This window comes from Hyalella azteca, unplaced genomic scaffold, assembly GCF_000764305.2.
Source record: "Hyalella azteca isolate HAZT.00-mixed unplaced genomic scaffold, Hazt_2.0.2 contig6741, whole genome shotgun sequence".
Taxonomy (NCBI): domain Eukaryota; kingdom Metazoa; phylum Arthropoda; class Malacostraca; order Amphipoda; family Hyalellidae; genus Hyalella; species Hyalella azteca.
In genome coordinates, this window is record NW_025936893.1 from 404695 (window position 1) to 419774 (window position 15080).

General features: G+C 33.0%; 1 protein-coding gene across 1 annotated transcript; it reads left to right on the forward strand.

The window, feature by feature from the left end:
* Positions 1–98: 98 nt before the first annotated feature.
* On the forward strand, positions 99–8362 carry LOC108668641 (probable low-specificity L-threonine aldolase 2). The gene is made up of 9 exons (XM_018155884.2): positions 99–300; positions 1365–1476; positions 3819–3902; positions 4697–4785; positions 5475–5654; positions 6113–6306; positions 6959–7095; positions 7607–7731; positions 8161–8362. Exons 1-9 carry the CDS (start codon positions 220–222, stop codon positions 8296–8298), a joined length of 1140 nt encoding a protein of 379 aa, XP_018011373.1. The 5' UTR covers positions 99–219; the 3' UTR covers positions 8299–8362.
* Positions 8363–15080: the final 6718 nt, after the last annotated feature.

Genomic DNA, 15080 nt, shown 5'->3' on the forward strand with positions numbered 1-15080 from the left:
AAGATTACAACTGTCCTATATACAACAACACAACATCCAAAAAAATGTAAAAATAATTTATAAATATTTGATAATTAATTATTTTGTCCAATATGGATCTCAATAACTTTTTCTTTGTTGATTAAAGAAAGGATTAATTCAGAAAATACCGGCAAAAATTATAATATCACATCGGAAGAATTGATAATTATCAATAATAGACAAGGTAAATTTAACAATATGTATAAAAGTGGCGGAATAAGCCCGGATGATGGAGACCATAGAAGTAAAATAAAAAATAATATTCCTTCAAATGTTAAGGTGAGTCTTAAAATTTCTTTTTTATGTTTTATTCAGACTTGCAAGCGAATCAAGTCTGTTTATTCATCGAAATTTATTGACTGCATAAACGTGTGTAGTTGATAACAATTTAGTATATCTATATGTGAATAACGTATCTTTCGTTCCATTTTTATCGACTGATATCAATAAATCATTGGTGCCCGAGTCCATGCACTTAAATTTTCCACTTCATAACCAAGGCTGCTAACTACATGTTATTTATAGATTATCTATTTATCCTACGCTTTCCATCGAAGGTTTTCATGATGATAATCAACATACATGAAAAAATGAAGAGTGGGCATCATTTTCATCTAAAGATGGGAGTTTATTGATAATCATAGCGCAATATTATACTGTAAAAATTATATACATGATAATAATAATTTCTATGTATCGTTTTTACCAGAAATTATTAATGCGCGCTGATAATATTTATATAAAAGTCAATTTACACGACCAACTTAAGTCTGAAACTGAAACTAATGCGTGTTGACCGTTTTCCCTTATGAATATTTATCTGATCTTATTATTCTTATTTTCTGATAAGATCACTTTCGTCCAAATATTAGTTTGTTGATTATTTTAATCTAAAAAATAATACGCGCAGAGCATTTATTACTGAAGAATAATCAGAGCACATCAGTTTTATTCAAATATTAATTTTTGCAGATTATTTTGAAAGAACGAATAATTTATTTAGATTGATCTAGTTTAAAGATGAATGCGTGCACTTCATTTTTAATTGATGATTGATGCTTGTAAATATTTTTTATCTCATGATTAATGTGTACACATAATTTTTATGTGAAGATTAGTGAGTACGGATCATTTTTATTTGAGGATTAATCTTTGCCGATCATTTTTATCTGTAGATTAATAATCCACATCATTCCTATTGGATGATATATACGGGCAGGACATTTATAGCTAAAGATTTATGTGTGCAAATCATTATTATCTGAAGAATAACTAATGCAGATCATTTTTAACTGAGAATTTAAGTGTGTCGATAATTTTTATCTTATGATTAATGTGGGCAGATCATCGATTTCCGCAGCGACACAATTACGAAGCCGGACGCGGAGATGCGACGCGTGATGGCCGAAGCCGAAGTCGGTGACGACGTCTTCGGAGAAGATCCCAGCGTCATTGGTGGGAGAAATTCAATAATATTGCTGTTTTTTGCGCATTTCTCATTTATGGAAAAAATGCACTATTGTGCTCGCCATGTCCGTCTGTCCGTCCGTCTGTCCGTCCGTCTGTTCGCCTGTCTGTCCGTCTGTCTGTCCGTCCGTGACTTCACGTTTTCGTCGACGAGAAAATGCGCTCTCTGTCACCCACTGCAGTGAGTACTGAGTTATATTTTTTTGTCAAGGCTGCTGTATTTTTTAAATCAAAGCACTGCATTTCTTTGATCTACAACTAATTTTCTCATAATAAAAGTGACGGTTGTTGTATGATCAGCGAGAGAGAATGAGATTATTGCGCCTGTGATTCCCAGCTTCCGTATTTCAGATTAGAGACTGAAAATTTTAGAAATAATCTGACGGCAAGTCAGGAAAAAACTTTTCGTGCTGTTTTCAACAGTCTGATGTCTTTATTTTTTAATTTATATTTGTAGTCTTCATTATCAACGTATCAAACTTTTTCATTTGATAGAAATATTGTAAGGTATTATCAATATAGTTATTATGCTATGATATTACAGTAGAAAAATATAAAAATGTGTGTTACAATGCTTTAGAAAAGTTTCATAATGTTTATCAGCTACTAAACATGAAATCATTACTTTTCCAAATGTCATTATGCAATAAAAAATTCTGTTTTCAATTCAAATTTTCAAGCATAAAGAATTTTATAACTCTATCTAGAATTGTTAAAGTGGCTATCAAAAAACATCTAACCGATAAATCTCCCAGCCAACTTCAAATGGGTTTTCTATAATCTAATAGTCTTCAGTGCCTATTTCGTAATTTCAGAAAGTTCTCATTGGTATCCAGAAAATTTACCTCGCCATCTCAAACGCGCACTTTTGACCATCTTATGCCATGGCTCGTCTTATATAGTCTAGCCTACTTGCTGTGTTCTAGAAGTGCTCCTTCCCAGCGCATTTCCAGATTAATTGCAATGTCAAGAAAATTGTGCCGCCTATTTTTCTCGAAGATTATTTCGCAGAAAAAAAAAAGAGCTTCTGAGGCTTAGGCTTTGAGCTGTGAAATTTATCATATAAATTACGAGCCGCTTACTTAATTACTGAGTGCGACAGCGCGGTTTCAATAATTAGCTAGTCTCTTCAAGTGTAAAATTTAATTCTAGCATACATAACGCTTGAAATATATTTTCCCCTCGTTTTTATTACATGTTCGACAGCCATGAATTACATTAGCTTGATTAATTCCCATAATCAAAACTGAACATAGACGCTGAATGTCTACTCGCTGTTAATATAAAACCTTTAACATCGTATCAAGTTTAACGGCCATTCTACGATCTGAGATAAATTTTCTTTAATTCTTTCAGGAAATGTTAGGCAAAAAAGAATAAAATGAAAAACGTGCCTCTGGGTATATATCATCATTGAAATTTTATTTTGAATTTCTCGGTTTTACAAATCCCGCCATCCCGATTCCAGTTAATTATTTCAAAGCTAATACAAAATAATTAATGAAAGACACGCACACATTTGCAGTCAAACATGTGTGCAATCACACATTCGACTCAGAACTCCCATTCCATACCCGTTAATATATTTGAAGGAAACTTGAACGTTTTATTCCTTGAATACATTCACAATTATAAAATTACACATATTTTAAATTTATAAATCTAACCTTTCCCCTATTCCTAGACGTGCCATGATTACACGATTAGAAATAATATTTTATTCCAGGTTATATCTCGGTGCGATAAATTCCCAGAATCTGCCCCGTAGTACGAGTACGTATTTGGGCTTCAAACAAACAAAGTTTAACACAATTATATGAGATTACAGTCTGTACACTACATCCCATGCCGTCAGAATGAAGTAATGACTGTGGAAGAAATAATTTTTGAAATTTTCGTTTATTTGTTTTATCTTGTTAAAATCACATAAGGTTCAGGAGCAGGTAATGCATAGTCCCGACAATTGACGTCTATCAGACTCCAATAAAAGGGATTAGGAAGTGAATAAATTCTGTATTCTCTGTGCCCTGATTATTGATGATTTATTGGGGATTTATAATTAAATTCCATATTGTAGTTTTCTAAAATAAAACTTCAACATGAATTTATTGATTGGGCGATTTTAAAAGTCAATATTGTACAACCAAAAAGGAAACGAGTCACGCAAATGCTTAGTAGAAAAAGAATGAAATATGACTCTGAATAGAAGTTTATAAATTTTGTATAGCTATTGCCTTACACTAAAATTCGTAAATCTTTCATAGTAGAACATTCAATATTCTTCATAATTGGTAAGTAATTTATGCTAATCATTTTTAAATTTCCCGCAGCGTTGCAACAGCAAACCGCAGAGCTGCTGGGCAAGGAAGCGTCCTTATTTGTCCCGACTGGCACGATGGCCAACCAGATAGCAGGTGAAGGCTTAGCCCTCTACTACAGACTGGTCAAAAAATGTTCACACCTGCAGAACGTAAGCTTAAATTTACAAAGAGCCTCGGACACTCAGATCCGCGTTTTAATGATAGGCCTACAATGGCTAAAAACTGCTCCGGGATAGAGAACGGAATTGGGTCCGGGATTTTGTGGGAAAGATGTAACAGGTTTGGGATTTGGTTTGGTATTTTTCGGCAGATTGCCATCGGGAGATTTTTTCAGTTGAGTACCGATCTTGAATGAGTAGAAAACCAGAGTACATACTTAAATTTTAAAAACAAATTTTGTTCGATTTCATCTACTAATGAATTTGCACGCAAGTTAAGCAACTTGCCTTGTTTTAAAATATTTAGAAGAAACTGATTGCATCAAAAATATTATTTTTTAAGCAGTCTCACCTAAACTGGCTTCTCAGGATAAAAATTAATAGTACAAAAACTTTATCTAGAGTTTTGCAAATAATCTGTGCTGCAATAGAATTTATACATATCGTCACGATAAAAAACTGTGGACATTCGTAAGGCATTTATTCCATTAAAAAATTAGCAACTTACAACTTAATATTCCTAATACCTTCAGCATGTAAATTTTCAAGCTGAACTAACGTCAGTGCCACTCGGTATTGATGATAGAAAATGATTGATTGAAATAATTTGCACAGGTCATTTTGCTGGTCCCTCCATGAAAAGACTTCAATTTTTATAGTGAATAAATTTGTATTAAATAGTAACTACGTTATGGTGAATAAATAACGAAGATTACGACCGTGTTACAGTTATGAGCCACTGCTGGACAAGAGGAGCCGAGATCATCGTGGGAGACAAAAGTCACATCTTCCTCTACGAGCAAGGCGGGGCGGCAACAGTGAGGTTTTATAGATTTAATTTTACCATGAGAACATTTCATAAATCCCGTACATAGAATATCCACGGCGAAGTCAGCAGTTTCTAATGATATTATTCTTATTGTTCCCGGGTTATTTCTTGTTTACTCATGATGTCATCAGTATTTGATACCTCTCTCTTGAAACCTGAGAACGTCGTAAGTTCTTATTTTAGTGGATTTCGTAGGATTATGAATGAAAATTTTTTGTAATATTAGGAGTTTATGTGGGTAAGTAAGACTGATATTTTTTTAGAAATCGAATTACGTATGTGGAACTAATGAAATTTACCTTCTTATACCCAGTTAAGTTAAATCAAGTTCATGATAGCGTTGTCAAAAATTGCCCAGTGACTGCATTGCGAATAATATTTATATGATTGTTAATATGATTGGTAATATGATTGTTTATGTGATTGTTAATTCGACTGTTAATACGACGGTTAGTATGACTGTTAATGTGATTGTTAATATGATTGTTCATATGATGGTTACTATGATTGGTAATGTGACTGGTGTTGTGATTGTTAATATGATTGTTGATATGATTGTAATATGATTATTGTATGATTGTTATATGATTTTTAATATGACTGTTAGTACGATTATTAATATGGTTATTAATATTATTCTTAACTTGATTCTTAATATGATTGTTTACTTTTCAACAGTTAGGTGGCGTTCACACTCACGCAGTCAAGAATTTAAATGATGGAACGTTTTCTCTCGAGAATTTACAATCCGCTATTCGTTCAGATGACATACATCATCCCATCACTTCGCTCGTGTGTATTGAAAATACCCACAATATAATGGGCGGCAAAGTGCTGCCTCTTGCTTGGCTTGATGAGGTAAGCAATTGCACTGTCTAAACACTGAAATTCGGGGAACTTTGCTGGTTTTCTGTCTTTCAACAAGAAATTAGTCAGGATATCTATATGTTTCGCAAATTTCAACAGTTTTATTCTGAAAAATTCTATACTATATCCTAATAATTATCTTCTTCATTAACCTAATCTGAGACTCGTATAACCTCGAGAAGAATATCGGTACATTTTTCCAATATAAAGATAGAGGGAATTATTTTTTTGCCAAGTCATGACCTAGAAATACCCAACCTTGCAGCTTGGCAGGAATACGAAGAACCTTGAGAAGAATATCGGTACATTTTTCCAGTATAAATATAGGAAAATATATTTTTCTGCCAAATCTTAACCTAGAAAGACCTAACCTTACAGATTCCAATATAAAGATGAAAAAATATATATTTTTCTGTTAAATTATAATCTAGAAATACCCAACTTTGCAGCTTGGCAGGATTACGAAGAAGCTTGGCCTGCCGGTCCACCTCGACGGCGCTAGGTTACTCAACGCTGCAGTCGCTCTCAAGGTCCCGCCTGCGCGTCTTACCAGAGACTGCGCCTCGGTCTCGCTGTGTCTCAGCAAAGGGCTTGGGGCTCCTGTTGGGTCACTCATTTGTGGATCCAAGGACTTTATCCAGCGGTAATGTTTAGCTTGATATTTAATGAACTAAGATCATTTCTAGGACCTGAGCGTCTGACCAGAGACTGCGCCTCGGTCTCGCTGTGTCTCAGCAAAGGGCTTGGGGCTCCTGTTGGATCACTCATTTGTGGATCCAAGGACTTTATCCAGTGGTAATTCTTTAGCCTGTATTTAATGGAGTGAGATCATTTATAGGACCACAGAGTTTGAGCAATATAGTATTTTCCAGTGTGCATTCCATAACAGTGTTTCGAAACTAAACTCTTACAATAATGAATTATAGTGGTACCATGGCATTCATTAGTCGTTGTGTGCTCAACAATCACTGGAATTAAGTCATAGCGCAATCTGGGCAATCACAGCAGCAGCCACAAAGTCAGGCACAAGGTCAGTGCGATCCTGAAATAGACAGCCCAACCCATTCCATTAATGTTTGAATTCTTTCAATTTTACTTTTTATTTGTGTTTCAATTAATCCGGTTTATGTCAGAAACACGGCTGCTTGTTAATAGCGCATTTTTTCTAAAATTTGCAAACTCAACAGAACTAATTGCTTCGGTCAATAACTATGCCGAATCCGGATTTGAAAGCTACAGAAATAGATATCAAGGGCATTTATAATAATTATTTACAATTTGTTTTTTAATGTCAGAGCTCTGAGGTTGCGTAAAGTCCTTGGTGGCGGGATGAGACAGTCCGGCATTCTAGCAGCAGCGGGATCTCTCGCACTAGCTCGGTACCAGGCCACCCTCAGCATGGACAATGAAAATGCTAAAATTATTGCCAAACGTGAGTATATAAGGATTTACTTTTAAATGGTGATTGTTGCCGTAATATCCTTAGCACCGTAATATCCCCAAATAATCACTTTAATATGCCCTATCACATATTTATTTCTACCAAGTAAATATGCATAAACATCGCTCCTGACTGTCACCATAGGATGTATTACAAACTAGAAATATTTATGTTTATCGCGTATGGAAATTGTAGTTTTTATTTATGGGCACGCTGATTTGAACACAATAATGAGAGGTAGAGCTTTTTGTGAAAGGGTGTCTTTATTTTTTTGTTATTAAGATTCCTTGTTCTCCTAGCTCGACCTAGCTTGTTTTTAAAACCTGATGACCTTAGCAGCCAGATACGTCTTTTTATCAGATCCACCGAGAAAAAGTGTTTAAAAAATTTAAAAAGCGATAACAGTTTTATCAAATCAACTGATTAAAAATTATCAACATTAATAATGCATTAGGAAATTTTCCTTGTATGTCATTTGCATTAGCTTATATACCACCAACAGGCGTAAGTGAGAGTGCGAGTAAGAAAGTAACCGTGGATGTTGAAGGCGTTCACTCTAATATAGTAATGCTCAACTGCCTTACTGAGGAACTGGGACCAGCAGCACTGCAGGAGAAACTTGAACAGGTAACAGCAATTGAGGTAATATTATCTGATCATTTCAAAACATTAAAGTTTCATTTACTAATTGGAATTTTAACGTTTTGTATATAGCGTTGATTCAACGTACATTAATTCAACAGCGTGAAAAGATCACCAGAACAGTGATCATCACGGAATTTTTATTTTTCAGCCATTTCCAACGGAAACATATTTTGTGAAAATTGAAATGAAAATATTCCACAAAAATTCATTATATCTTTATAGAAACCTTTCGGAGTACATCTTTGTCGTTGGCTCGAAAAATTTAGTACTGTCGAAATTAAATAAAACACACAAGTTAATACCTGAATAATATATACCTAACTCATTCTTATTTTTGAAAGGGGCAATTACTCATGAATAATTACCATTGAAGTAAATACCATGATTTTAAACTCTATTTACATGCTTCAGGTGGACCTTCCCCACGACGCAGTTTCTGTGCGGTCTATGGCAATCAACGAGTCTCAGGTCAGGATCGTTACGAACAATAGCGTTGATACCGAAGCTATCGTATTAGCATGCGAGAAAATTATAAAAGTTATTACTTAATTCGTATGTTTTACAACTAGAAAGATTTTAATTTTATTCTGCTTAATTCATATGTTTTAAAACTAAAAAGATTTTAATTTTATTCTTTAATTTTATTGGGTTTTTATTGCGTTGCTATAGGTCGCATTAACCGTAATTTTTTATAGTCAGACTAACTTTTCCATAACTATTCCTTATCACGAACGAATTCATTTGGAATGATACAATGGTTTGGCATAGTTTTTGAGCAGTTGTTCTCTTTTTGGCCGTGCAATTTCCAACTAAGGGCATTAAACTTATACGATAAATTTGATGCTTTATAGATAAAGGTGATATTATAGCATTTTTTCACATGAGTAGCCTACTGCCACATGTTTAATTTTAATTAGCTTCTTATTACTTCTACGTATTTTTGTGTTGATTTTATAGCTATATAAATCATTCTTGATGTTTTACTTCCTTATCATTCATTTGTTTGGGACAATAAAGAAAACAGTGAAAGAATTAATTTTGTTTCAATGAACATCAAAAGCACTTAAGAGGCAATTTTTTATTCCATCTTGTCATATACAACAAAATTATCGAGAAAAAATATAACTTCATAACAGATGACTTTATACAGATTTAGATTATTTAAATTTAGACAGTGTATTAAAACTGCTCTCAGTGGCGAGGAAAAAAGCTTCCAAATTATCGTGTTTGGCGTTGATAAGCAAATATTACTGATCCTAAAACATATGATATGGCTTAAAAATTGCTAACTTTGAACGAGAAGAGAACTAAACGACAGAGCATTTTCTTAAATTTTTTATATAGAGGTTAAAGAATTAAGAATGTACGGAGGCTGCAAAGCAGCAAATAATTTATTGTGCGATATGAAACTTCATTTGGTGTACAGACGAAATTATCCAAATTCATTTCGCTACAATTAAATGAGTCATTAATATAAAATCCAAGATATGGCATTCCTCTAAGATTTCCTGACGTTTAAAGAAACTTAAAATTAATGCAAGTGCCGACTTTTGTACTGGTTTTCTGCATCAGAACTCCGTGCATATGTGGCTTGCACTTCTAAGTGTGGGGTTTTCAATTCTTGATTAAATTATGTAATTTTTATGATTGATCAAGCAACCATCAAACATGAACAAAATGACCTGTTTTAGAAAGTAAATTATCACTGTTATACTGATCGATCAAATGGATAACATATAACTATTTATGTCTAAATAAGCCATTAACTTTCATTCTAAATCTTCTAGGTTAACCGCAGAGTCGGTTCCCCTTCACCATGTCCATGTCTTAAATTCTTGACGATAAAAATCACACAATAACTAATTGAGGATAGAAATATGACTATTACAGGGTTATTGTGCAAACCTTATACAGTATTTGATATATAATTATTATTATATACTTTATAGATCTATATGGTTTCGGGATATACTACTTACAATTCATAAAGTAAACAACGTTCGATATCATATACTTATAGATTAGTTCTTTATAGATGAACCGTTCAAATTGTTTGGTCGAAGTGATTTCTTATTTCAGCTCACATACTTCGGCTTCATATTTCATAGCAAACATTTTACATGCAGTTGGAAGCATTCCAACTTTTTCCAGATTTAGAAAGAGTTAATCTATTACAAAAGTGAAAGTTACTTTACAAGGAAAGAACCTACCTTAAAATTGTTTTTCTACTCATGTAAGATAAATAATGAGTACAAATAGTTTGCTAAATAAATAAAATAAATGAGCATTGAATATATCGGAAGAAGACAGAGAAAATGCCATACAAAGATATTTCTTTTCATTTGTTTTCGCCTTTTCCGCGACATACAATTATACAAACGATTTTATGATAGAATTTCGATTGAATTACGATTTGTAACTAATGATTACATTTCTTTGTTCTTTGATAGAAGAAAATTTCAAATTTATCGCTGGAAGTCATCTCGCTATCGAGTTACTCAGCACAGAGATCTTTTTAGCGCATTTTCTCATTTATGGAGAAAATGCGCTATTGTGCTCGCCATGTCCGTCTGTCTGTCTGTCCTTCCGTGGCTTCACGTTTTCGTCGACGAGAAAATGCGCTCTCTGTCCCTCGCTGCATTGAGTACTGAGTTATATTTTTTACATAGGAATAGAAATACCCAATTGTTAACCTCCACGACCAAACAACGCGAATTGTTCATGCCTCGATACACAATCGATGTCTAGCAAGTAAGAAAATAAATTTGCATAAGTAACACGACTCTTAGAGCAATGATATCTACATACAAGTGCACAGAAAATCAAGCCAAATATTGAGAACAAAATAAATGAAAATCAAATCTGGTATTGACTTAACACTTCAAATTATCTTTAAAGAAGCAACACTCTATGATAATTTAAGGAATTTTATGGTGATCTAAAACATTATGGGATGCTCTGTAATATCCAGTGTTTGTCTGCAGTTTCATTTGATGCTCTACAACAACATATGATTCTTTTGAACTCAATGATTCACTAAAACGAAATTTAATGCTCTAAAACGTCAAATATAATGCTTGGCAAAGTCAGATGATGCTCTACAACGTAATATGATATTCTGCAACGTCATATGATGCTCTACAACGTAATATGATGCTTTGCAACGTCATACGATGCTCTACAACGTAATATGATGTTCTTAAACGTATGGGCGATGCTTTACTACGTAATATAATATTCTGCAACGTATGGGTGATGCTCTACAACGTAATATGATGCTTTGCAACGTTATTCGCTGCTCTACAACGTTCAATGCTACATTGCGAAATTAAATGTGTGTTTACAACATCAATTGCCAGTTTATTAATATAACGATGGATGCAAAGTTGAAACTGTTTGCTAACAACGTCATGCTTCTTTTCAAACATCAAAGGCTAGTTTGAGGTATCAAATATTTTTATTACAACACCAATTGCTTGTTTTTAGACATCAAGTCATCGTTGAAAACATCGAGTGTTCATCATACAACATATAGTGATGGTTTAACACGGTAAAGGATGGTTTTTACGACATGAATTGATAACTCACAACATCCAGTGTTCGTTTGCAACAGAATTTTCTTAACAATATAGAATAATTGTTTACAACAGAACCATTTGCTTCACATCATCGCATGATTCAATATTGGCTTTCCAATATGGAATGATCGCAGATCACTCACCACCAGTAACAAGTGATCATTGGCTAATGGTTTGTCCCTACAAAGACATAATTGGAGACGTGATTTATCATGAATATTAAGTTCATTTATGATATTATTGATGAGATGGTTAACAAAATATAAGAGTATTTGAGAAATGTAAAGAGATTCTTCACCATGCCCATGATGAGGATGGTTCCTTAATCTATAGGAACTAGAATAATTATAATAAGACTTTTATTCGATTTTTCAAATAGTAGGGGGGGGGATAATGTATGGAAATTTTTATGTGCGCTTTATTAAACTTCGACTTGTATTTACCGATTTATTTTCATGTCTAATGGATTTTTCAAAAGCACAGAGGAAAAAATATAATTTTTGATTTTGAAAAATTATAATATAATTTTTTTGCTATTTTCTTCTATGCTGCCAAATGACAAGATTCGATTTTGTCTAAAGACTCCGTACTATTCTTCTTTTGCACCAGTGCAAGCTCGCATCTTTCTAGATATAAATTATTCATGGACACAAATATGGAAGTTATCAATCCACTTGATTAATTTCTAAAGAATTTCTCAAGTAGACAACATTACCCCTTCCATAATTACTCAAATAAGAGTGAAATTGAGCTACGGATTGTGTCTAAGGCACGCCAATCGGGTAATTCAAAACTTAGATAAGCAAACTAATTTATAATAAAGGAATAATTTATAACAAAAGCGTCAAAATTAGGTGCCCCTGAACTGTTAGATTTACTTACATTGAGGGCCTGGAGCTCCAACATTACTAATGATTTATGAACCTGTTATTTTTAATCAAGAAAAGCTGCATGTAAAATATGAAGCGTTAGAGAATGTATGTCAATGCAGAAGAAACTGTAAGTGAATAGTGACCAGGAAACATGTTAAAAATATAAAACTTATCAAAGATGAAGAAGCGCAGGCTTCTGCTTTCTTACCAGCGTTTATGTTATGGAAGAATTTTCCAGGATGCGTAATAATTGAAAACTATTTTCTTTTAATAAAAGAATCGCCTGTATTACCTTCCTAGAAATTTGTTTAAAATTACATGGACCCAAAGAAATACACATCTCCTCACACAAGTTTTTCAATGATCTAGTAAATTCATGAAATACGGACTTTTCTATAGAAAAACATGGAAATGTGAAGTTGAATAAATGTATACATATTTATATGCATCAATCTCAACTATAAACATCCTAATGTGTTAAACATGTAAGGTGCAATGCTACGCAGGAAACTGCATTTCCATGGTGAACACAGACACAGAACTACCAGGATGCACACAGGATCTACGGTACACGGAATCGGTAGCTAGTGTGTGGTACACAGTACATGTATGAGGTATGGTCGCAGGCTACTAGTTTATTAATCGCAGTGATTAATATACATATACTATAGACCAGCCATCTAACAGTTCATCTAACAGTGACGTCTTAGAATATGTATGAATTTTTTAATATATATTTTAATATTCTGCAATTCTTATGAATAGCAATATGATAATTGTATATTACTGTAATATTATACAATTATTAACAGTAGTTATTTGATTGTACGAGAACTCACTTACATAAGACTTTTACCTGAAAAGTCCATTTAAAGCATCAAGGAAAAAAAATCGATCCTATTCTGTACACAATTAGTCTATTAGAATAGTTAAGAAAAAATTAATTTAATATTCAATCCATAAGGAGAAATTCAGAAAATTGTCATTATGACGTGCTAACATTCTTTGCATAGCTAGAAGAATCTCGTTCAAGTCTTTTTATATTTGATAACGAGTTGCTAGACAGTTTTTCTTTTATAAATTTTAATTTCGGTGGCAGAACGAACTGGAATTGTACCCATGTATGTATTGAATTATTTGAATAACTCATTCATTAAATATCGCTCAAATTTAGGCAGAAATCGAACCTGTAGAATGAATGCAAGCAAATACAACTGAAGCAAGTAATTTTGGAACCCGTTAGTAGGTAGTTGATTGTTATTGTAGATACCAGTAAAATTTACAATATTTTTTTACCTGGGAGCGTTCCATTAAACTAAGCTGAATGTTACTTTTAATTTAAATTATTCGTGCGTATAATGATTAACATATTACAATTCAAGAATCAGCTAAAAGAGAACTAATTGCTTACATTATTCAATTGACAAAATTTAGAGACAAAAGGATAATGTTTTAATAAAAAGTTTTTCTTGCGAGTGCAAATAATTCTAGTACAAGAGGCAATAGAATTATTTTTAAAAAAGACTTAGCCTTAAATTTGTAAAGTTTATGTTTTCTTGCAAAATTCAAGTAAATAGAGCATGCAGCTGATATCTTTAGTCATTTTCGTATAGGTGAAGGAAGTGAACGTCAATAACGACAAATCTACTCCATTCTTTGCTTATAAAATTAAATACTAACATAATTTAGATAATTTTGGCCGTGAAAAGCTGGAGACGAAATTCTTTCTTATTTTTCGAAGCCTGAAACTAAGCGCGGCCTCGGTTGTGATGAAGAAATTTTGTTGCACCTCTCGCTTGCTTTACAGACTTAGACAATAAATATTTCCTCTATTAGCGTCTGCTATTTTACAGGAAAATCAAAATTGTCTACAAAAACTGGACACCGAAAACCAGAGAAAACGGACAAACTGATTATTAATGCACGACTCAGGGCACTTAACATTTAAAAAATTTTGTTAGCAAATATTTATATAATGCGAACCCAGATAAGAATGAAAACAAACGCAGGTGTTCTTCGATTGAATAAAATTTTTACGAAATTCTTGCTCAGCACTTTCAATATTAGTAAACAAAAAGTGTTTTAATGCTACATTAATTTAATAATTTTAATTTGTGTTATCAAACGGATGTTTAGTAATAACCGTATTTATTTTCCAATTCTGAATAATAAAAATTAAAATCACAAAAAACTTGCAATCAAGATCCTTCTTCACTTCAGTTACACCAAAAACTGATTGTTTTGGATTGTTTGGATTGTATATTAATTGTTTTTTGAACATATAATTTTCAAGATTTTTATTAGTGCCCGAAAACATAACAGTCTTAAATTTACTTAATAATTTACAGATAGAATTTTACGATGGATTAACCTACATTGGCAATAATAGCAGGTAAGCCCAACAGTTTATACACATTGCGCCTGTCTCTCAACATCCCTTCGATTTTTTCATTCATAAAAAGAAAAGGTAGGAAAGGTGAGTGAAAAAATTTGAGTTCATTTTGAGGAGTGAAAACAACGCAAGATTCAACAACCTGGTCTCATGGATCTAACTTTCGAGACGGCGCCTATTATAATATATTAACAGAACATACTCTCAACAAATGCAATGTCTTTACTTCCCTGAGATTTTATTGGTTTTGTCTGTTAAACCTTCATTAAATTTCAAGATCATTAACCGATGTTAAGTTTGCAGTTTCAAGAGCAAGATGGATTCAAGTCTTTATATCTTTACATAAAATGTATCTGACGCTGCAGAGACACTTTTTCTGTCATATCTTTAGAGCATAATTCTTTCGAATATATCCTCAAATTTTTTCAAAGCGTGGAATAACCAGAGTATCTTGAAGTAACCTCATAAAACATGCAGCATTTTATATAT